Here is a 24616-nt window from a genome sequence, read left to right as displayed (position 1 = left end):
AGCGGGCGTCAGTGGTAAAGCATCTGAGAGATTTCCATAGCGAGGTCCAGGCATTCTGTAGCCTGGAGGCACAAGTCGCACAGCGGACAGTCGCTCTGGAAGCAGCGAGAAACACCCAGACACCCGCAGAGGTTGCAGTGGTGCATCACCCCCAGGAGAGGCTCGCAGTCGTAGAAGGACGAGCACAGCCACCAGGCGCACCCGTTAAACCCCCTCAGCGTGGACAGGATGCAGTCCAGTGGGTGGCAGAAGAGGCAGGCCATGAGGATTGCAGCACAAAGGTCTCGCATAGAAGAGAAGGGTTAGTGAGGAAAGATGCAGAGAGAAAACAGATATGTGGGAACAATAAGTTGAAATAGGATTTCACTAAAGTTTATTGTCCTTACCCTCTGCGCCTGGGTCGGTGTGAGCAGAAGTGGTTTTAAGGCTTTCTTGGCTCTTGCCCTTTGGTTTGGGTGGATGGTTCAATTCATGGACTGTGCTGGCCTCCAGAGAGGACGGCAGCAAGGCGCTGCGAGGTTTTGGCTGCTCCTTTTCCACAGATTGTGGACTGCAGATAGATACTGCTCTGGTCACTCCTGACTTCGGTATATTTTGCATGTTACATTTTTTGGGAGCTTCTGTGTGAGACAGAGGAAATTCTTGTGAAAACATTTTTTCAGAGGATAAAATTACAAACAAAGAACTCACAGGTCACCGTACCTACTGTTCTATGGGGGAAGACATTCGTAGAGAGGTCCACTGAAGATAATTCGGTGTCCTCAGTGGAGATCTGCTCTGAAAAACTATTGACTTCAATCAAAGATTCTGGAGGCACAGAAACAAGGAGGAATCGGGTTACTAAGCATGTGTGTTTTCATTATTATCTGTTTCATGTGAGCATACCTGTAAGGTCTGCAGTGGAATCACGTGTAACGGGCAACTTTGAGATAGCAGGTAGTGGATCATGGAGCTCTGCTTTGTCAGCATTTCTATTGTACGTTTTTTCAGTCGTATCTGCAGATTTGAGCATGTCATCCATCGTTGCAATCACTTGAATATGTCATCTGCCTCTGTCTTTGTAAAATATGGAAAACAATGTTTAAATGACATATTTAATTAAAGATTAGCGGTGATTATTATGTTTAGATCATTTCTCCTCTTAAACTGGAATAGATGACTTTGTAATGCTGTAATGAAAAGCCATTGCCATCATTCTGTGCCACTACCAGAGAGCCAGAGTCTCTAGCTGAGGTTTTGTAGCTGTCAGTAATGAGTGGACATCTTTGGAAGTTAATCTATTATTTATCTCCATTTTAGATACATTCATAATGTAGATGAAAGCTAGTACACTCATATCCTGACAGCAATATGACGAAGTGAGATCTTGAGTTTGCACTCATTAAAAATTAATTTCTTGAAGTAGTGCTTACCATCTTTGACATTTTTCACACAGAACATTTTATCCACATTTCTGCTTTTTGATGAAATTTATGACAGAGACAATCTACAAGGTAAGGTAAGGGCACGCGAGAATAAGTAAAAAGCAATGTGTCAAAAGTAACATATTTAGATTGGTATATTTAATACATTTGAAGATTATTAGTCACAAGCCATAAATACTTGAACACTGTGCTTTGGAAATATGTCAGCATCTACAAAGTCTGTCAAGTTTATTTCTCCTTATTAGCTTCATAGGAAACAAGGCATACTTACATTTCACAGCATTTTGTAGAGGACAATCCAACACGCAGCCTTAATCACATCTCTCAGTGGTGGAGGTGTAACTGCTGCCATCGTCGTGCACAATCTCTCTCACTCTCTGTCTCTCTCCATCTCTCTCTCTTTCCCTCTCTGTGAGTGTGTTTGCGTTAGGTGAGTGGGGGAGACACACCGAAAATGTAATATATTTGCTTATGTAAATAACCTTTTACGTCCTACCTAATATTAGTGGTACTTTTATACTACTGTAGTGCCTACATTTACTATAAATAAGCAAATCTTAACAAGAAATCGTGAAGCCATATTATTGTATCAGCCTATCAGTGACTAAATGGTGTGTCAACCAATGACTGAATACATATATATCTCAAAAGAAAGAACAAAAACTCAAAGTTTAACACTTGATAGGAAAAGACAGACTGCTGGGACATGGTATCATTAGCAGGGATTGTGTTAGGGGATGCAAACAAGGAAAAGAAGCTGAAGTATGCCAAGTTAATCAGGTACTGGACTGAAAGTCAGGGGCAAAAGGTTTGATGGAGTGATGACTCCAAATTTAGTCTAAATCATCATCATCGTATGCAGAGGAGGTCAGGAGAGCTGTCTACAGACGTACCGGGAGTGCAGAATTATTAGGCAAATGAGTATTTTGTCCACATCATCTTCTTCATGCATGTTGTCTTACTCCAAGCTGTATAGGCTCGAAAGCCTACTACCAATTAAGCATATTAGGTGATGTGCATCTCTGTAATAAGAAGGGGTGTGGTCTAATGACATCAACACCCTATATCAGGTGTGCATAATTATTAGGCAACGTCCTTTCCTTTGGCAAAATGGGTCAAAAGAAGGACTTGACAGGCTCAGAAAAGTCAAAAATAGTGAGATATCTTGCAGAGGGATGCAGCAGTCTCAAAATTGCAAAGCTTCTGAAGCGTGATCATCGACCAATCAAGCGTTTCATTCAAAATAGTCAACAGGGTTGCAAGAAGCGTGTGGAAAAACCAAGGCGCCAAATAACTGCCCATGAACTGAGAAAAGTCAAGCGTGCAGCTGCCAAGATGCCACTTGCCACCAGTTTGGCCATATTTCAGAGCTCCAACATCACTGGAGTGCCCAAAAGCACAAGGTGTGCAATACTCAGAGACATGGCCAAGGTAAGAAAGGCTGAAAGACGACCACCACTGAACAAGACACACAAGCTGAAACGTCAAGACTGGGCCAAGAAATATCTCAAGACTGGTTTTTCTAAGGTTTTATGGACTGATGAAATGAGAGTGAGTCTTGATGGGCCAGATGGATGGGCCCGTGGCTGGATTGGTAAAGGGCAGAGAGCTCCAGTCCCACTCAGACGCCAGCAAGGTGGAGGTGGAGTACTGGTTTGGGCTGGTATCATCAAAGATGAGCTTGTGGGGCCTTTTCGGGTTGAGGATGGAGTCAAGCTCAACTCCCAGTCCTACTGCCAGTTTCTGGAAGACACCTTCTTCAAGCAGTGGTACAGGAAGAAGTCTGCATCCTTCAAGAAAAACATGATTTTCATGCAGGACAATGCTCCATCACACGCGTCCAAGTACTCCACAGCGTGGCTGGCAAGAAAGGGTATAAAAGAAGAAAAACTAATGACATGGCCTCCTTGTTCACCTGATCTGAACCCCATTGAGAACCTGTGGTCCATCATCAAATGTGAGATTTACAAGGAGGGAAAACAGTACACCTCTCTGAACAGTGTCTGGGAGGCTGTGGTTGCTGCTGCACGCAATGTTGATGGTGAACAGATCAAAACACTGACAGAATCCATGGATGGCAGGCTTTTGAGTGTCCTTGCAAAGAAAGGTGGCTATATTGGTCGCTGATTTGTTTGTTTTGTTTTTGAATGTCAGAAATGTATATTTGTGAATGTGGAGATGTTATATTGGTTTCACTGGTAAAAATAAATAATTGAAATGGGTATATATTTGTTTTTTGTTAAGTTGCCTAATAATTATGCACAGTAATAGTCACCTGCACACACAGATATCCCCCTAAAATAGCTGAAACTAAAAACTACTTCCAAAAACATTCAGCTTTGATATTAATGAGTTTTTTGGGTTCATTGAGAACATGGTTGTTGTTCAATAATAAAATTATTCCTCAAAAATACAACTTGCCTAATAATTCTGCACTCCCTGTATGTAAAACATAGCGGATGCTCAAACCAGCTGTCAAGCATGCTGGTTTAAGGGTCATTGTTACACCCCGGCCTAGGCAACCGGCGTGCAACGTATGAAAATAAAAATAAGAAAAAAAACACACGAGAAACAAACTAAAGCTCTCCACCAAAATCCCAAAACGAAGGTGTCTCAAACGAAAATATTAACAAACCCATTCACAGCTATTTACAACAGACTATTTATTTACATCAAAACACCAAACTATTTACAACACGGGGGAGATCGCGACCATGACCAACTGACACACAGGGCTTAAATACATAGAAGGAGCAATCAGGGAATGGACCACAGGAGGGAAACACAGCTGGGGCAAATTAGACCTGACGAGACAAGGAAACGTAAACTGAACACACTAAGATAACAACAGACCTTCAAAGTAAAAGAGGAAACACATGACAGTCACGCAAAAACAAAACACTGACAACACCGAAACGTAACAGTCATGATTTGAGCTCGTTCTGCAGCCACAGGAGATTGTCAGCTGCAAGGTGACAAACTCCTCTGCATGACAAAGTTTTCTAGACTCAAATGTGAGGCCGTTTGTCTGACAGCTAAAGCTTCTCCTAAATTAGGCCATGCACAAGGATAATGACCCCAAGTACAGCAGGAAATCTGCAGCATGGAAGCCCAGACCTCAACCTGACTGAAATGCTGTGTATAAAGGAATGCTTACAATGCTTGAATTGAAGCAGCAGACTTGCGGCTGCTAACTAGTAGTTAGCAGAACCAGTAGTTACTAACTACTGGTTCTGTAAACTACTCAAACATAGAATGATTTGTGGATTGTGGTTATCCTATTATGGTGATCTGAAATGTAAAACTAAATGTGATTCAGAAAGTTTTCCTTTGTATATATTACTTTGCATCCAGTGGTTAATATATACTAAAGAGTATATATTTTCATTATAGTCAACAAAAATTTAGATACATTGAAACCTCTTGTTTATTTTGTGCCATGTACTGTCACATATGCTAAGCCTAATTCCACAATGATTGCCTGAGCCTATTCTTGTTAAATGATGAAAAACTCAAAGGCACGTTTGGGCAGTGGATCTGTGTGAAATCAGCAGCTTGCAAAACGAAATCAAAATGTGTGCAATTGATTCTAAAAATAGAAATCACAATAAAGTTCAACATTTACTAAAACCGCCATTCAGTCATCTGAGAGTCTTTACTCATGAAATTATAATGGTTAGATGAATGTATATGCAGTGATTTACTGATCAATGATAAAAGGGGAGATTTATGCAATAACGAAGACTGTCATGAAAAGTATTTGGCATCTGATCTCCTGTAACCTGCGGAGCTAAGCTGTTTTACCAGCTCTGCTCTCTGATTTTTCTTTTTTCTTTTATGAAAAAACACAAGTTGTCAAAGTTATTTGTTTGCAAATGTATTTCAGAAATATCGACATACTTTTTTTAATCAGCAGAAACTTTATGTCAGTAGTGCAAAAACCTGCACTGATCTGACCTCATTTCTTCCTCATCCTGATTCCTGACCTGGGAAGGGAGAGAAATATTTGTTTTTGTTTGTCTTCTTGTTTTATTTAATTCCTTGTGGGATTTGGATCCAACACGTAAAGTATGCATATTATGCACACACACAAACACACATGCAGCTATTACCCATTTCTTGTATTCTTGAATAAAGACATTGATTTGACACATTTAATTAGTGACCAATTGTTTTTATTGTTCAATTATTAAGAAAAAAGAAAAGGTGGGGGTGGGTGGGATGGAAAGTAAAGGGAGAGAGGAGAGAAAACCCCAACAATCCCCTCTGAGCAAGCACTAGGCGACAGTGGATAGGAAAAACTCCCTTTAAAGGAAGAAACCTATGACAGAACCAGGCTCTAGAGGGGGCAGTCAACTGTCGGGACTGGTTGGGGGGTGATTGTGAAAAGAGGGGAGGGAGATGGGAGAGGTGTTAGTAGTTAAGGGGAGGGGGGGGGGGGGAATTAAGCTGGAGCAGAGGTGGGGGAAGAAGAGGTGACATTGGCAGTACTGAAAGAAGGAGTGTTCCTCCTCCAGAAGAAGCAGAAGCGTTTTTTCTTTTTCTTCAGCTGCTCTTCCACGAGCACCTTTTTCTCGAGGATGAGGATTTTCAGCTCCTCGATTGTTTCTGTGTTTTGCTTCTGCAGCTTGTTGCATTTTTTCTCCACTTCTTCTATTTCAGCTTGTTTTTCTTCCAACCTTTCTTTCAGCACTTTAGATGTTGCCTCCTGTTTCTCAAACTCCTGGAGAAGAAGTTTTTCTTCTCTCTGCTTACTGACCAGCTGTTCTCTCTCTTGAAGCAGGTCTTGATATTTGTGCAGTGTCTCTTCGAACTTTACCTGCAGCATCCTGTTGTTTCCCTCCATGAGCTGGAGTTGGCACTCCATGTCTCCCTGCTTTCTGTCCAGCTGCTCTTTCTCTTGAAGGATTTCTTTATTTTGTCGCAGAGCTTCATCAAGCTTTCCTTGCAAGCTTTCATTTTGTTGCTTGATGCTCTGCAGATTGGAATCCATTTCTTTTTGTTTGATTTCTTGTTCCCTTTTCTCTTGGAGAAGCTTCTCATTTGCTTGCTCTGTGCGATCAAGCCTTTTTTTGTCTACACTGTACATTAGCTCCATGTCTCGGAGCTTGGAGTGCAGCCCTCTCTTCTTCGTGCTGTCTTGCATCTTCTCTTGGAGGAGTTTTCTATTTTGTCGCAGAGCTTGATCAAGCTTTCCTTGCAAGCTTTCAATGTGTTGCTTGATGCTCTGAAGCTTGGAATGCATTTCTTTCTCTTTTAACTCCTTTTGCCTTTTCTCTTTGAGAAGCTTTTCATTTTCTTGCAGTGTGCGATCAAGCCTTTTTTTGTCTACACTGTACATTAGCTCCATTTCTTGGAGATTGCTGTGCAGCCCTCTCTTCTTCATGCCATCTTGTTTCTTCTCTTGGACAAGTTTTTTATTTTGTTGCAGGGCTTCATCAAGTTTTCCTTGGAGCTCCTGGTTCTTTTTGTCCATGTCATGGAGATCTTGTTGTTTCTCCTCAATAATAGCTTCCTTTTCTTGAAGCTGGTATGACAACTTTTTTAGTTCAGCGCTCTTTCGCTCATTTTCCTCCATCAAGAACTTAATCTTCTCTGTGTTTCTGAGCGCTTCATCCTCCATTTCTTCCAAACGCTTTTCCTCTAGTTCCACTTGGTCACACCAGGGAAGAGAGGAAAGGGAAGAGTCTAGTGGCTCATCCCAGGGAAGAGCGTATGGGTCAACTTCTTGTCCCTTTGGATTTGTTTGAGACATGTTGGGTCTGGATACAGTTACAACTGCAAAGGATCCAAATATTTCAAAAGGCTTTTCTGGCGAACGGTTCAATGCTGCACACATCAAGGCTGCGAGAAACGGACTAAAAGTCGTTGCTCTTCACCCCTATTTATAGGTTTTTGGATCAAAGGAAAGAATGGTGGTAAGATTCTACGTGTGTGACGTCATAATTCTGTAAGGCAATGAGGTTGTCACGTGATATTTTTGGAGGAGGGCATTTTTCAACTTGGACAAATTATCAATAAAGTTTCAATCTCTGTTATTTTCCCCAAAAAACGTGTTGTCGCAATAATGTTTTCTACTGTAATTGGTGCCAACAGATGGCGCAGTTTAAAGTTGGCTGTTACTCTGCCCAGGCTGCTACCATAGAAGAAGAATGTAGACCAATAGTACTTTGACGATGTCCGCTGATCGTTTCCGTGTAAATCTTAGCATTGCTTTAGCCGTCAAGCTAAAGGTTTAGCTTCATACTGCCATATTTGCAGAGTAACAAAATATTTAAACGGTCTCAGATCATGGTGAGTATTTGAAAAAAATGTTTATTTAATGTGAAGCCTGTGATGTGGAAAGGTTAGCAAGCGTAATTTTGCCTATTGTGTTATACACGGGTGCTTACATCCGAGTAGTGTTGATCTTTTCTAAGGTCCATGGGTTTATCCAACGAGCAGCTAAGTCACCGTTATATCTGTAATTTTGTGTGCAACGTCTTAATGCAAAAAAAAAAAATCAAATCCCAAATCAACGTAACGAAGCAAAGACTAAACAAAAAAAAACCCACAGTGCGTTTTTAAGCTCTCTCTGCGTTCACTGCCTCTGCAAGTGTCAAACTTCCTCGCTTTAGCTGATGCTAACCAACATTAGCGCTTACGGTTCGTATATAAACACAACTGTCAGCCCTTCACTTTTGGTGCCGACAACATTTTGAGCATTTTCTACAGTTTGTGAAATGGTCGCCATTGGCATTACATGCCAGTAGTGTTCGCTAATTGACTTTACCGGGGATTATATTTATTACAACGTTACTGCGTGGAAGTGATCATAGTGTATGCTTATGAACGTGAGTGGTAGGTGTTATTAGTGCGACTTTACCCTTAATTAGTTTTCCCACCGGAAGTAGAGTTGTTTATGCGACGTGATGGCTAGAGCAGTCCCAAACAATCGATTGCGTTTCTTAACAGACCAATTCTCTCCAAACTTTTAGGGTAAGCTAGACTCGAGATATGGTTGCAATAATACGAACAAGAGCGCAACAGCATATTGACAATGGCGAGAACTTTAATATTTACATTGTGTTAGTGCACCCATCGCTCCGCATCCTTAACGCTACATTGATGTCGAGAGTCTCTGACACAGCTGTGCTCTGCAGCACAGACACCCTGCTTATCTGTGATTCGGCCAGACTGGTGTTGAACTCCAAAGACATGCGCGGGGTTAGGTTAGTTGGCTGTTGGTGTGAGTGGTTGTCTGAGTCTCTCTAATAACCCTCCAACAGACTGGCGACCTGTCCAGGGTGTACTTTTGCCCTATGACAGCTGAAATACAACCTGAATAAAATAAGTAGGAGAAAATGAATGATGTTTATGAACTGTAGTTAATGTAGTCAGACAATAAGTTACCGAGCAACAGGCCACAAGTCTTGGTGCAGAATCATACTAAGATTTAAAAAATAAAATGTTGGCACTGGTGTTTGAAACAGTATACTGTCAGTAAGACTGGAGCAACTGCACACATCTGGAAACTAATAACTAGAGTAGTTAGTAACATTTTGTTACTGCATCCATTTAGCCAGGTATAATTAGCATGTCTACATACATGTCATTTCTAATGTGGTCCTATGTGGTATGTTGTAGGACAGTGAAGTGTCTGACACTGACCATGTACCAGTGCCTGAGAACACTGGTATGGAGGGGGAGAACGCACCTCTTTACTGTATTTGTCGGAAACCAGACATCAACTGCTCCATGATGTAAGTATATATCAGTTTTATATTTGCAGTACGTGCAGTAGGGGTGGGCGCTAGCTTCAGCAATGTTATCAGAGTTTGTTTTTTTTTTTAAATGAAGAGCTTCTATTTTGAGAAAACTACCAATAAGGATATATGCACAGATCTAGAAAACAATACTGTAACATTTTATTGATGCTTGCAGTTTGGAGGAAGCAGTATTTGCAAGTGTAACTAAATTCCAGGCATTTTCCATCCTTCTTTTCCTATCAGCTTTTTTCTAGTTGTCAGTGTGAACCAAGGTGTCAGCAGCAGCATTATAGTGCAAAAGTAGTGACCCAGCATAGATCAAATGTAAGCACAAAAGTAGCCAAGGTAGTGTTTTTCCTGGAAATTTTAAGTGAAAGGATAAAGTAACTGCTTACCACTTTAGTTTAACAATGATTAATGAAATGTAACCGTGTAACTCATCAGCAGTCTGCACAGTATGGTCACATATTAAAACTGAAGAATATGTTGTACTTGTTGTAGTGTTTCATCATGGGTCCAGTTTTTACCCAGGTGCTTAAAGCCCTTCTTTACCCTCATGTAACACCAACAGTAATTTCCAACCACTATTTCCTGTTCCTGTCAGTCAAACAAACAGACGACAAACATCTTCTATAAACAGGAATAATGTCATTTTATCGGATTAGAAAACATCTAATCTAGCGTTGATATTACACTGCTGTTTAGTGTCTGGCTGATCTCAGTGTCACCAAAATATCTGCCCTACATGTCAAACAATGAGAGAACTTGAAACAGTAACATCACCTAGCAGCTTATTTTAATTAGTGCTAACGTTTTGTTTGCTGGCTAACATTGCTATTATTATAGTCACAGTTAATTGACTTTGAATAGCTTTATTTCAAAAGTAATTTTACAATTTCACAGCCATTTAGCTGTGTTAACTGTACATGCTGTAGGTCATAAGGCGTGCATGGATCATTTTTATAATCAGCCTCTTATCTTTTGTCCACCACAGGCTTTGCCATGATAAATTGGTCAGTTGACAACCAGGAGCCGTACACCTTAACCTCAGAGGCCAGGACATCCAGGGGCAGTGTGAACACGCACTTGTTTAAATGGGACGCAAGACGGACTATAGAGGGCCACCCCCTTGCCAGACAACCAAGTGCTGTCCCTGTCCACGGCCAGTGTGAGAAGGACTCTCACTAAAGTCAACCCACACAAAGCTGCTGGACCAGACAATATACCTGGACGCGTGCTCGGAGCCCATGCTGACCAGCTGACTGATGTCCTAGCGGGCATCTTTGACATCTCCCTGAGTCAAGCTGTTGTGCCACAGTGCTTTAAAACCACCACCATCATACCTGTCCCCAGACCTTCCCAAAGGCTAATTCCACAATGATTGCCTGAGCCTATTCTTGTTAAATGATGAAAAACTCAAAGGCACGTTTGGGCAGTGGATCTGTGTGAAATCAGCAGCTTGCAAAACGAAATCAAAATGTGTGCAATTGATTCTAAAAATAGAAATCACAATAAAGTTCAACATTTACTAAAACCGCCATTCAGTCATCTGAGAGTCTTTACTCATGAAATTATAACGGTTAGATGAATGTATATGCAGTGATTTACTGATCAATGATAAAAGGGGAGATTTATGCAATAACGAAGACTGTCATGAAAAGTATTTGGCATCTGATCTCCTGTAACCTGCGGAGCTAAGCTGTTTTACCAGCTCTGCTCTCTGATTTTTCTTTTTTCTTTTATGAAAAAACACAAGTTGTCAAAGTTATTTGTTTGCAAATGTATTTCAGAAATATCGACATACTTTTTTTAATCAGCAGAAACTTTATGTCAGTAGTGCAAAAACCTGCACTGATCTGACCTCATTTCTTCCTCATCCTGATTCCTGACCTGGGAAGGGAGAGAAATATTTGTTTTTGTTTGTCTTCTTGTTTTATTTAATTCCTTGTGGGATTTGGATCCAACACGTAAAGTATGCATATTATGCACACACACAAACACACATGCAGCTATTACCCATTTCTTGTATTCTTGAATAAAGACATTGATTTGACACATTTAATTAGTGACCAATTGTTTTTATTGTTCAATTATTAAGAAAAAAGAAAAGGTGGGGGTGGGTGGGTGGGATGGAAAGTAAAGGGAGAGAGGAGAGAAAACCCCAACAATCCCCTCTGAGCAAGCACTAGGCGACAGTGGATAGGAAAAACTCCCTTTAAAGGAAGAAACCTATGACAGAACCAGGCTCTAGAGGGGGCAGTCAACTGTCGGGACTGGTTGGGGGGTGATTGTGAAAAAACGGGAGGGAGATGGGAGAGGTGTTAGTAGTTAAGGGGGGGGGGGATTAAGCTGGAACAGAGGTGGGAGAGGAAGAGGTGACATTGGCAGTACTGAAAGAAGGAGTGTTCCTCCTCCAGAAGAAGCAGAAGCGTTTTTTCTTTTTCTTCAGCTGCTCTTCCACGAGCACCTTTTTCTCGAGGATGAGGATTTTCAGCTCCTCGATTGTTTCTGTGTTTTGCTTCTGCAGCTTGTTGCATTTTTTCTCCACTTCTTCTATTTCAGCTTGTTTTTCTTCCAACCTTTCTTTCAGCACTTTAGATGTTGCCTCCTGTTTCTCAAACTCCTGGAGAAGAAGTTTTTCTTCTCTCTGCTTACTGACCAGCTGTTCTCTCTCTTGAAGCAGGTCTTGATATTTGTGCAGTGTCTCTTCGAACTTTACCTGCAGCATCCTGTTGTTTCCCTCCATGAGCTGGAGTTGGCACTCCATGTCTCCCTGCTTTCTGTCCAGCTGCTCTTTCTCTTGAAGGATTTCTTTATTTTGTCGCAGAGCTTCATCAAGCTTTCCTTGCAAGCTTTCATTTTGTTGCTTGATGCTCTGCAGATTGGAATCCATTTCTTTTTGTTTGATTTCTTGTTCCCTTTTCTCTTGGAGAAGCTTCTCATTTGCTTGCTCTGTGCGATCAAGCCTTTTTTTGTCTACACTGTACATTAGCTCCATGTCTCGGAGCTTGGAGTGCAGCCCTCTCTTCTTCGTGCTGTCTTGCATCTTCTCTTGGAGGAGTTTTCTATTTTGTCGCAGAGCTTGATCAAGCTTTCCTTGCAAGCTTTCAATGTGTTGCTTGATGCTCTGAAGCTTGGAATGCATTTCTTTCTCTTTTAACTCCTTTTGCCTTTTCTCTTTGAGAAGCTTTTCATTTTCTTGCAGTGTGCGATCAAGCCTTTTTTTGTCTACACTGTACATTAGCTCCATTTCTTGGAGATTGCTGTGCAGCCCTCTCTTCTTCATGCCATCTTGTTTCTTCTCTTGGACAAGTTTTTTATTTTGTTGCAGGGCTTCATCAAGCTTTCCTTGGAGCTCCTGGTTCTTTTTGTCCATGTCATGGAGATCCTGTTGTTTCCCCTCAATAATAGCTTCCTTTTCTTGAAGCTGGTATGACAACTTTTTTAGTTCAGCGCTCTTTCGCTCATTTTCCTCCATCAAGAACTTAATCTTCTCTGCGTTTCTGAGCGCTTCATCCTCCATTTCTTCCAAACGCTTTTCCTCTAGTTCCACTTGGTCACACCAAGGAAGAGAGGAAAGGGAAGAGTCTAGTGGCTCATCCCAGGGAAGAGCGTATGGGTCAACTTCTTGTCCCTTTGGATTTGTTTGAGACATGTTGGGTCTGGATACAGTTACAACTGCAAAGGATCCAAATATTTCAAAAGGCTTTTCTGGCGAACGGTTCAATGCTGCACACATCAAGGCTGCGAGAAACGGACTAAAAGTCGTTGCTCTTCACCCCTATTTATAGGTTTTAAGGGTCAACGGATCAAAGGAAAGAATGGTGGTAAGATTCTACGTGTGTGACGTCATAATTCTGTAAGGCAATGAGGTTGTCACGTGATATTTTTGGAGGAGGGCATTTTTCAACTTGGACAAATTATCAATAAAGTTTCAATCTCTGTTATTTTCCCCAAAAAACGTGTTGTCGCAATAATGTTTTCTACTGTAATTGGTGCCAACAGATGGCGCAGTTTAAAGTTGGCTGTTACTCTGCCCAGTCTGCTACCATAGAAGAAGAATGTAGACCAATAGTACTTTGACGATGTCCGCTGATCGTTTCCGTGTAAATCTTAGCATTGCTTTAGCCGTCAAGCTAAAGGTTTAGCTTCATACTGCCATATTTGCAGAGTAACAAAATATTTAAACGGTCTCAGATCATGGTGAGTATTTGAAAAAATGTTTATTTAATGTGAAGCCTGTGATGTGGAAAGGTTAGCAAGCGTAATTTTGCCTATTGTGTTATACACGGGTGCTTACATCCGAGTAATTTTGATCTTTTCTAAGGTCCATGGGTTTATCCAACGAGCAGCTAAGTCACCGTTATATCTGTAATTTTGTGTGCAACGTCTTAATGCAAAAAAAAAAAAAAAAAAATCAAATCCCAAATCAACGCAACGAAGCAAAGACTAAACAAAAAAAAACCCCACAATGCGTTTTTAAGCTCTCTCTGCGTTCACTGCCTCTGCAAGTGTCAAACTTCCTCGCTTTAGCTGATGCTAACCAACATTAGCGCTTACGGTTCGTATATAAACACAACTGTCAGCCCTTCACTTTTGGTGCCGACAACATTTTGAGCATTTTCTACAGTTTGTGAAATGGTCGCCATTGGCATTACATGCCAGTAGTGTTCGCTAACTGACTTTACCGGGGATTATATTTATTACAACGTTACTGCGTGGAAGTGATCATAGTGTATGCTTATGAACGTGAGTGGTAGGTGTTATTAGTGCGACTTTACCCTTAATTAGTTTTCCCACCGGAAGTAGAGTTGTTTATGCGACGTGATGGCTAGAGCAGTCCCAAACAATCGATCGCGTTTCTTAACAGACCAATTCTCTCCAAACTTTTAGGGTAAGCTAGACTCGAGATATGGTTGCAATAATACGAACAAGAGCGCAACAGCATATTGACAATGGCGAGAACTTTAATATTTACATTGTGTTAGTGCACCCATCGCTCCGCATCCTTAACGCTACATTGATGTCGAGAGTCTCTGACACAGCTGTGCTCTGCAGCACAGACACCCTGCTTATCTGTGATTCGGCCAGACTGGTGTTGAACTCCAAAGACATGCGCGGGGTTAGGTTAGTTGCTGTTGGTGTGAGTGGTTGTCTGAGTCTCTCTAATAACCCTCCAACAGACTGGCGACCTGTCCAGGGTGTACTTTTGCCCTATGACAGCTGAAATACAACCTGAATAAAATAAGTAGGAGAAAATGAATGATGTTTATGAACTGTAGTTAATGTAGTCAGACAATAAGTTACCGAGCAACAGGCCACAAGTCTTGGTGCAGAATCATACTAAGATTTAAAAAATAAAATGTTGGCACTGGTGTTTGAAACAGTATACTGTCAGTAAGACTGGAGCAACTGCACACATCTGGAAACTAATAACTAGAGTAGTTAGTAACATTTTGTTACTGCATCCATTTAGCCAGGTATAATTAGCATGTCTACATTCATGTCATTTCTAATGTGGTCCTATGTGGTATGTTGTAGGACAGTGAAGTGTCTGACACTGACCATGTACCAGTGCCTGAGAACACTGGTATGGAGGGGGAGAACGCACCTCTTTACTGTATTTGTCGGAAACCAGACATCAACTGCTTCATGATGTAAGTATATATCAGTTTTATATTTGCAGTACGTGCAGTAGGGGTGGGCGCTAGCTTCAGCAATGTTATCAGAGTTTGTTTTTTTTTAAATGAAGATCTTCTATTTCGAGAAAACTACCAATAAGGATATATGCACAGATCTAGAAAACAATACTGTAACATTTTATTGATGCTTGCAGTTTGGAGGCAGCAGTATTTGCAAGTGTAACTAAATTCCAGGCATTTTCCATCCTTCTTTTCCTATCAGCTTTTTTCTAGTTGTCAGTGTGAACCAAGGTGTCAGCAGCAGCATTATAGTGCAAAAGTAGTGACCCAGCATAGATCAAATGTAAGCACAAAAGTAGCCAAGGCAGTGTAACTCATCAGCAGTCTGCACAGTATTGTCATATATTAAAAATGAAGAATATTTTTTACTTGTTGTAGTGTTTCATCATGGGTCCAGTTTTTACTAGAGATTGCACGATACCACTTTTTAATGACCGATACCAATATAATAAATTTGGATATCTGCCGATACCGAAATGAATCTGATATAGTGTGTTTTATAATCAATAAAACTCATACTCAAGTTTTAAAAAAGAAAACTAAAGCTATTCTGTTATACCTGTATGCAAAAAATCCACTGCACCCATATTTCATAGTTCAGCAATACTGATCATTCTAATAAACTTAAACCTACACCATCCTCCCTATTCTGGTATTTTAAAGAGTACTTAGGTTGTTTAATATTTCCCCTAACTAATAGGGTTGCCAACTCGCAGCAAAAAACAGGGAACCACCCTCCCACCCTCCATCTCATAATGCTTAATCAATGTAATCGACTTTAATTTAATGCATGTGTAAAACAAATGCACAGACGTCAATTATATTTCCACAATAATTAAATAGATTTGACATCTTTCTTCAACAGAATTGCAGACTGCACAGATGGTACTTTCCCAAAGAAAAAAGGACAAGCCTACTAACTATTAGAATAATAGTTTCTAGATACAATAATGTATTTCTATACATTTTACATCAGATGAAAACTTTGGTTGTTCCCCCGTGGGGAAATTCCTCACTCAGTGAAGCAACGGGCTGCTATTGAGCAGTGTGTAGGGACGGTACCATAGCCGCTGAGGGGAATTGAACCCCTGACCTTCCGATCACAGGGCCAACACTTTACCTACTGAGCTATCCCTGCCCCAAAGACCCATGTTTCCGCCCGGTTACGGACCGGGGACCTTTCGACTGTGAGGTGAACATGACAACCACTACACTACGGAAACCCTGAAGTGATGTCAGGGCTGGGATGTTTGCAGGAGTTTGCAACAGAAAAGCCGATCAGCCTATCATTGATCAGTTTTATGATTTCAAGTAACAACAGGAGAGGGAGGAGGAGAGAAGAAGAGGCGGTCGCTCCATATATCGGTTGTGAAGCTTAACGTGGGAATTCTTTACAAACTTTCAGAAATTAACTTACACACTTGCTTTACTTCTCTGGGATAACTTTCTCGGAGATGAAATGCCGCTTTGGGTGCTCATAGCGGCTCCAAATGCTCAACCAGACCACCGACAGGTCTCGCACACCACAGCCGCTCCTCCGACCTTAGCACTCCTCCGACGTGCTATGGTCAAGAGGTGGGTCACGCCATGTCGCAAGTTTTGTTAGATGCTTTTGTGATATTTAATGGATCGGGTTACATTTTTTATTTCTCTCCGATATCCAATCCAATGATTTAGGTCAGTATCGGACCGATACGTAATATCGGATCGATCCATCTCTAGTTTTTACCCAGATGCTTAAAGCCTTTCTTTTCCCTCATGTAACACCAACGGTAATTTCCAACCACTGTTTCCTGTTCCTGACAGACGGTACAAAACTAGTGAGTGTGCGAGTGAGGCCTGGGGGGAGTCAATTCTTTACATCTGGGCCACACACCACCAGCTGCTAGTATCTCCTCCTCCATAGCCTTGTTGTACGTGATGTGGGTTCTTTTCGCTCTTATGCGGTGAAAACATGTTTGTTGTTCCCACTTTTATTGGAAAAAGTTTTCTTATGTTTTTTGTGTGTGTGTTGCTATCTTGAACATTGTCTTTTTAGATCTAAATTTGTCTTGGTCTCATACATGATATGACATTTTTATGTCACCTCAAAATTTATACCCGTATTGTCATGTTTAATATGGCACAGAAGAAGTATTTCATACATTAAATGCTTGTTCATTAAATGCATTTGTTTCTCGGCGACAGTGGCTGTGACAACTGTAATGAGTGGTTCCATGGCCACTGCATTAACATCACTGAGAAAATAGCGAAGGCAATCCAGGAATGGTACTGCATGAGATGCAGAGGTGATGATAATTTATTTATTTATTTTTTGCTTTTTTAAATAAAATAAAATTCACTCTGGTTCTTTATTTGCCTGGAAATGAACAAGATCCCTCTTCCTTGTATTTGTGATCACCAGAAGAAAACCCCTTGTTGGAAGTAAAATACAGATCAAAGAAAAATCGTGACAAGGAACCCGACTCTGACAGAGGTGAAAGACAGTACAGCACTCCAAGTACTCCAGACTATAGAAGTGAAAGGCGGCGTGGATCCAAAGTAAGTTGTATTATTGTGGTCATTATAAGCAGAGGTGGATTCGCTACATGCATGGCTGGGGTTGGCTGATCTTCCTCATAGTCTTATGTAATTTAGTAAAGTCTGTACATTTTTTGCTTTGGATTTCATTTTTTGTTTTCCAGGATGTCCTGGCTCTTATTGCCTCTTGTTAATTTCCCCCAGGTAAAGCGTTCAGTGAGGATGTGCGGGGAATGTGAGCCTTGCAGGAGGACTGAAGACTGTGCTCAGTGTGATTTCTGCAAGGACATGAAGAAGTTTGGAGGCCCCAACAAAATCAGACAGAAGTGCAGGTTCAGGCAATGTGAAGTGCGAGCCAGGGTAAGTCCCTTTAGCTCCATAATGTGTTAACAGTGCCTCATAGAGTGTAATAGTATAGTAGTTACACATTAACGTGCAAGGGACATCAAAACTAGGGTGTAAATCAAAAGGTTGTTTTTTGTTTGTTTGTTTTTCTAAATTCCTATAAATCTTGTGTTCAGAAAATGCTGCGTGTGAAGGATGAGGAATTCTCTCTGAGAGAAAGGAGGGACAATTCCCACCACAGACGGAGGCGGTACTCTGAGGACTACGACAGCGAGGCAGAACTCTACCAGCAGTACAAGACGGCAGGACTGGACGACAGCATGGTAGGAGAACGATTCACATTACGCTGTTGCATGTTCAATTCAGTTCAACTCCATTGTATTTATATAGTGCCAAATCACAACAATAGTAAATATTAAAGAGAAAACTCCAACAGTTAGCCCCATATGAGCGAGCACTTGGCGACAGTGAGAAGAAAAAACTCACTTTTACATGCACTCACTCAATCACTCCTCTTATGCAGGCGTGGGCCAGTGAGGACGAAGACGAGGTGCCCTTCAGTCCTGTCATGCGTAAGAAAGCTATAAAGGTGAAGCATGTCAAGAGACGAGAAAAGAAGTTTGAGAAGAAAGTAAGGCTGGTTTTCTCATAGAAAATGATGATATTTTAAGAGCTGCCGCGTGTTAAAATGGTAACATCTGTTTTTGGAAAAAAAACATTCAGAAGGAGTCACGTCGCCACAAGCAGAAGCAGAAGCACAAAGACCGAAGCAGGCACAGTGAGAGGGGGGATTTGCGAGATAGCGGAGGTCAGCGTCAGTGCCTGGGACCGAACTGTGTGGCGGGAGCAAGACCCAACTCCAAATACTGCTCTGAGGACTGCGGCATGAAGTTGGCCGCCAAGTAAGACTTTCTTTTTGCTTTTGTTTTGTCTCAACTTACTGGAAAAGCGTTTGGAATTTTCTTTGACATCTTTACTTCACTTTTTTAAAGTTTTAAAATCTTTGTTCTTGTCAGCCGGATCTATGAGATCCTCCCTCAGCGTATCCAGCAGTGGCAGCAGAGCCCCTGCATTGCCGAGGAACACGGTAAGAAGCAGCTGGAGCGGATACGCCGGGAACAGCAGAACGCCCGGCTCCGCCTCACCGAGATGGAGCGACGCTTCCACGAACTGGAGGGCATCATCGCCAAAGCGAAGCAGCAGGCGGTTCAGCAGGACGAGGAGGTGAGCGCACGTCTCAGGCATTGATTGTTTATTTGAACCTGGAGATGAAGAACAGAAGGAACACCTAGATTTGGTTTGGTTCCTGTTTGCAGGTAAATGAAGGCGACAGCGAGGACACAGATCTGCAGATCTTCTGCGTGTCTTGCAGTCACCCGATCAATCCAAAAGTGGCACTCAGACATATGGAGAGATGCTATGCAAAGGTGATCATTTCTTTCATTTCTCTTGATACTGCTGCAAGCTCATTCTTTTCCTAAACACTTATTTTTCTGATTATTTAACAGTATGAGAGCCAGACTTCCTTCGGGTCAATGTACCCTACAAGGATAGAAGGGTTAGTGAAGTTCATTGCTGCCTTTAGGTTTTTTGAATGTTTCTGTAGTTGGATGATTTACTAAGATGATGTTTGTTTTTTCTTGCAGCGCAACCAGGCTCTTCTGTGACGTGTACAATCCACAAAGCAAGACATATTGCAAGAGGCTTCAGGTTTTGTGTCCAGAGCATTCTAGAGATCCAAAGGTCAGAAAAACAGCTTTCTTGGTGTAAAAGCAAAGAAGTGGCAGCGGGAAGCCACTAAGCATAAAGTGTAGTCAATGTGGAGACTTTAATCTGTCTTTCTTTTGATCGGTCCACAGGTGCCTGTGGATGAGGTGTGTGGGTGCCCTCTAGTGAAGAATGTGTTTGAGCCGACAGGAGAATATTGCAGAGTCTCCAAAAGAAAGTGCAACAAACATTACAACTGGGAAAAGCTCAGGAGAGCCGAGGTGGACTTGGAGCGCGTCAGGGTGGTGAGTCCAACTTCACGATTGATGCGGTAGTTTGGAAAGCTTGCACAGTTCAAACAAAGTCAAAGAAAGTCATGTGTCAGATCAGGTGAGATGTTGGGCAGCTTTCTGGGGAATGCAGGTAGTGGACCAAAAACGGTCTGGTTACAGCAGATTTGTATCGGCTGAGTAGTAGAAATGGGTGGGGGGTCGCCTTTACATTCACCTGTGCAAATTAAAGGATTTAAAGTAGGCAGAGCAGCTCAATCCCGGGATGAGACGGAAATCTCTTTGTGACTTTGTCATTTTAAATAACTAACACTGGCTCTTCCACACTGGTCTGTTTCTTTTCCTTCCCCCCCCACACAGTGGTACAAGCTGGACGAGCTCTTTGAACAGGAACGTAATGTCAGGACTGCTATGACCAACAGAGCTGGTCTCCTCGCTCTGATGTTGCACCAAACTATTCAGCACGACCCGTTGACGACCGATCTCCGTAGCAACAAGGATAGGTAGTCAGCTCTGCTACTGTTGGATCTGTGGATCACTGTATGTTTGTGATGCACCGATTGTGAAATTTATGACTTCTTGTGTTTTTTTTTTTACATTTGATTCCATAATGTGTTTCAGGGAAACAAAGAAATCTTCACGCTTTCTTTTTCTTTAAATTTTAAACAAAAACATCATCCACCGCAATCAGTAAATGTGTCATTTGCCAGGCAGAACAGCTGGAATTAACATGTTGGTGCACCCGTACTTTACATAACACGAGTTTTGAGAAGTAAGGGGTATAAACATTAACAACCAATTTTATGGAGGCTGATTTTCTAACTAGATAATTATTTTAAAAATGTGTGTATGATAATATATATTTTCCTGATAGTAGTAGATGAAGTACTGCTGATTGAAAACTGCTCTTTTTTTTTCTTTTCTTTTTATGTTTACCCGCAATAAACACCTGAAACCTGTTGTGTATGAGGTGTGTGTGTAAGAGTTATGTGTTACTTGTTCCTTCATTTCCATACTTTATGAATGTGACTATCAAGGTTTATAAGAATGATATAATTATATTAATGTAGCTTCACTGAGAATGTTTATGTAGTGTGAAGTAACACACACATACATAAATAAATGGATATAATGAGAGGAAAATAAAAGCTGCAGAAAGACTGCATTGGGAACTGAAACTCAGGGTACTGCAATGCAGATCGTGTCCTTTAAGAAGAGTACTCACACTAACGACTCACCTCAGTTTTTTACGTGTGCCAACTTTTTCACACTGAACAAAAACAAGCACCATTTTTGTAATTGTACACATTTTATGTTGTGTATTTCTTTTAAGGAAATACCCTATTTTTTTGTGGTTGTGTGCATAGCACAATTCCTTTTACAAAGTTTTTGCATTTAGGTTTTCCTTCTGAAATCCTACTTCAGGCCAGAAGATGTTGAAATCCAATCCAACTTTATTTCAATTCAATTCAATCTTTATTGGCAGACTTCATGTCCATAAAAACAAAACACACACACACACAACCCCCCCCCCCCCCCCCCCCCCCCCCAACACAAGGTATAAACCATTAAATATATATATGTATATAAATAAGTATCTAAAACATCAAACACTTTAACCAGTGCTTTCTGAGACTGGGTGAGTAACGGGAACCACTCAGTGTCGGATCTGTAAGTGCTAAAATTATACTGTTACTCGAACCATCCAGTCGTTCTCTAAAATTGAACATTAGCTTTCTTAAAAGTGCTTTAAAAGTCCAAACACCCACAGCTACAAACATCTGGCTGGCACTACCACTTCTAGGTATCATGCAAAGGATTCTCATCGCATCATTATATGCAACATGCAGCTTCTGCATGCTACATTGTTTGTAGGATAACCACAAGGGGGCAGTATATAGCGGTGTGCAATACGCTTTAAACAAAGCCACTTTAACTGGAAGTGAACAAAAGCTGAATTTGCGTGCAATAGTATTTGCCTGCACATAGAGCTTACATCGTTGTCTGTATATGTCATCATCATCATTCATTTGTTCAGTAATAAAGTGACCGAGGTATTTCACCTTTTTATGAACTTCAAGAGTTTTTTGTGCCAGTTTAAACAAAGGGAAATTTAGCTGTTTATCCTGCTTGGTTCTACATATCAAAACAGCACTTTTAGCAGCATTGTACTCAATGTCATATTGCACACCATATTCAGTACAGATATTAAGAAGATCCTGTAACCCAGCACTGCTTGGACTAAAAACAACCAGGTCATCTGCATACATAAGATGATTTATCAATGTTTTACCTAATATACACCCAGTGTTACAGGCTCTCAGCTGTATGGACAAATCATCAACATACAAATTAAATAAAATTGGAGACAAAATCCCACCCTGTGTAACACCATTGCTGACACCAAAGGGGGCAGAAATACTGCTTCCCCATTTAACCTGCATGTTCTGATGAGCGTACCAGTAAGAGAGAATCCTCACGATGTACTGAGGAACTCCCCGTCTCTTCATTTTATCAAAAAGTTTTCTGTGGTTCACTCGATCAAAAGCCTTAGAGGCATCAATGAAACACATGAGGACAGATGAATTTTTAGCCCTATACAAACTGACTATTTCCTTGAGTGCATATATGCACATGTCAGTGCCGTGCTTTGCTTTGAAGCCAAACTGATTATCCAGAGAAGAGATGAACACACTAACTCTATCAAACAAGATTCTTTCTAACACCTTAGATAAAATACTGGCTAGTGCAATTGGCCTGTAATTATCCAAGCAGCTCACTTTTGCAGCTTTGTCCTTCATAACTGGTACCAGTAAAATACACAGCATTGAGTCTGGTAATATGCCATGAATCATAAACCCAGTGAAACAGAGTGCTAAAAGAGGAGCTAGCCTTAAACTAGCATGTTTTAAATGTTCTGCAGTGATGTGATCCAAACCAGAGGATTTATTATCAGACAACCTATGAATGGCTTCAAATACTTCATGTGTCCTTACACTTATTGTGTCATTACTCATGTCAAAATTGTCCTCATATGGTTCACTTTTTATACAGTTAAACAACGCACTGTAATGCTGTCTCCATAATGCTGCAATGTTATCTGCCCCAGAAACACCTTCAACAGTTGATGGTAGAGATGGTTTACAGTTATTAAGAGCTTTCACCTCTTTCCAAAAATCTGCCATATTATTACACAGCATTTTCCTGGACAAAGAATCTGCTCTCAGCATTTGCTCATTTTTAGTTATAAAGCGAACAGCATACTTATATCTGGCATTCGCACATTTTTTCTGTTCAAATTCTGGGCCTTGTTTAGGTCTTCCAGCCATGGCCCAACATTTATAAGCTATGCGAGCTTCATCATGGTACATGGATACATGTTCTTTCCAGCCAGGTCTGATGTTAGGTTTCTTATGCTTATATTGTTTATCAAGCAGTGTACCACTTTTATACAGAGCAGTCACTATATCATCATACATGGAGCAGAGTAAATGTTTATGCACAGCATTCTTACAGTTGACATCTTTGCACAAAATAGCTTCTTTGGGCAAAGAAATGTTGTTCAGATGTATATCGGTATTACTATGATAAGCTAAGAAATCATCTTCACTACATGCTGACCAGTCTAATTTTACACTGGTAGCAATATTAGCAATATTATTTCCAGTTGTTGCTGGCATTTGTTCCACATTCACAGTAAAACCAAAAGGTATATGATCTGACACAGTTACCTCATACCTAATAGTCATGTTTGCTAAAGCTGCATGTCCATCAGCTGTACAGATACAGTGGTCCAGCCATGATGTACTATGCCAGGCTTCACTTATGTATAGCTATCTGCAGGCAGTAACACTTTGGTAGACAAGATAAGATTATTAACTTGACAAAAGTGAGTTAAGTGTTTAGCAAACTGAGAACTGCTGTCTGTGAGATCAGCATTAAAATCACCCAAAACATATATGCTGTAAGTATCGTTGTCTTGAATAAATGCATTAATAAAAGCCAGCCTACTGAGGTATTCTTGCTCAAAAGTGCTCTATAAATAGAGCACTTTTGAGCTCTATTTATAGAGCACTTTAAAAAATACGTGATTGACCAAACTACTTTATAAAAGAACAATGATAAAAGTTAAAAATGAATAAAGCAGACAATAAAATATCCCATAAATAAAGTTAAGGATAGAAAGAAATACAATATTGTCATACAATAATTAACTAATGATTTTTAAGATGTGCTCTTGTAAATTCCCTGAAAACACCGAGATTATGTAGTGCCTCAAAAAGACGTCACAATCTAATCTCATATTTAATATTTTAATGGTTTTTAAAATCTGATTTCAGATCGGTCTCTAACGCAGCACTGTTAAAGGGATGGCTACGAAGATGACACTTTCGGGATGAGAGGCTTCCCTCCCTTCCGTCTTTTGTTCAGTTGTCTATTTAATCCCGCCCCCTCCCACAAGCCATAGTTGAACTAAGGTACAGTTTAATTAATAACGGTGAACAAATGTTAAAAAGTGGTAGGTAGTATTACAGCATGATGCAGTCTACAGCAGAGCTAGGTTAAACTGCTTTGCGGTGATTTGGCACTTATATGGGGTACATTTTTCACTTAGGTGTTACAAATTGAATTAAAAAAAATGAAACCAGTGTTTCTTAAATACGAAGGTATTTTTAGGTGAGAATTTTTAAAGTTATATATAAAAAAGCAAATATAAGCATAAAAACTATGTTCACTTACGAGAAGACGGAGCGGTGCCAGTTAGTTGCTTTTGTCTTGCTGTTGGCAGTGAACACATACACGCGCGTGAAATAACGATGTACTCATTAGCGCGTTTTGTCCCGCACCTTATTTATACACACACACACAAAGGGGAGACA

The 24616-nt window shown here is 40.8% G+C and overlaps 2 protein-coding genes and 1 long non-coding RNA gene across 3 annotated transcripts; 2 read left to right on the top strand and 1 right to left on the bottom strand.

The window, feature by feature from the left end:
• Positions 1 to 8: 8 nt before the first annotated feature.
• Positions 9 to 24588, bottom strand: LOC308402859 (uncharacterized protein; the record flags this gene model as incomplete). Its single annotated transcript, XM_080891969.1, has 6 exons — positions 24477 to 24588; positions 1696 to 1833; positions 886 to 1056; positions 703 to 807; positions 387 to 620; positions 9 to 283 (listed from the first exon to the last, which is right to left on the bottom strand). Exons 3-6 carry the CDS (start codon positions 1019 to 1021, stop codon positions 9 to 11), a joined length of 750 nt encoding a protein of 249 aa, XP_080748095.1. The 5' UTR covers positions 1022 to 1056; positions 1696 to 1833; positions 24477 to 24588.
• LOC308402864 lies at positions 7556 to 11234 on the top strand. Its single transcript, XR_013972820.1, has 2 exons — positions 7556 to 9166; positions 10167 to 11234. It is a non-coding gene; the product is annotated as an uncharacterized lncRNA (long non-coding RNA).
• Positions 13230 to 20875, top strand: cxxc1b (CXXC finger protein 1b). Its single transcript, XM_080891958.1, has 14 exons — positions 13230 to 13375; positions 14714 to 14829; positions 17062 to 17162; positions 17279 to 17415; positions 17599 to 17754; positions 17916 to 18062; positions 18263 to 18370; positions 18463 to 18641; positions 18756 to 18963; positions 19056 to 19166; positions 19248 to 19297; positions 19386 to 19482; positions 19599 to 19751; positions 20097 to 20875. The coding sequence occupies exons 1-14, from the start codon at positions 13373 to 13375 to the stop codon at positions 20241 to 20243; spliced, it is 1713 nt and encodes a 570-aa protein (XP_080748084.1). The 5' UTR covers positions 13230 to 13372; the 3' UTR covers positions 20244 to 20875.
• Positions 24589 to 24616: the final 28 nt, after the last annotated feature.

Source organism: Rhamphochromis sp. 'chilingali' (genome assembly GCF_963969265.1).
Source record: "Rhamphochromis sp. 'chilingali' genome assembly, chromosome: 9".
NCBI classification, from domain to species: Eukaryota; Metazoa; Chordata; class Actinopteri; order Cichliformes; family Cichlidae; genus Rhamphochromis; species Rhamphochromis sp. 'chilingali'.
The sequence above is the reverse complement of the archived record's forward strand: the minus strand, read 5'-3'. Positions and strand labels throughout refer to the sequence as shown.

Bases quoted from the DNA above. Each gene is read 5' to 3' on its own strand.
- cxxc1b (XM_080891958.1), top strand. The intron at 18,964-19,055 runs GTGAGCGCACGT...TCCTGTTTGCAG, and splicing joins CGGTTCAGCAGGACGAGGAG to GTAAATGAAGGCGACAGCGA. The intron at 19,752-20,096 runs GTGAGTCCAACT...CCCCCCACACAG, and splicing joins ACTTGGAGCGCGTCAGGGTG to TGGTACAAGCTGGACGAGCT.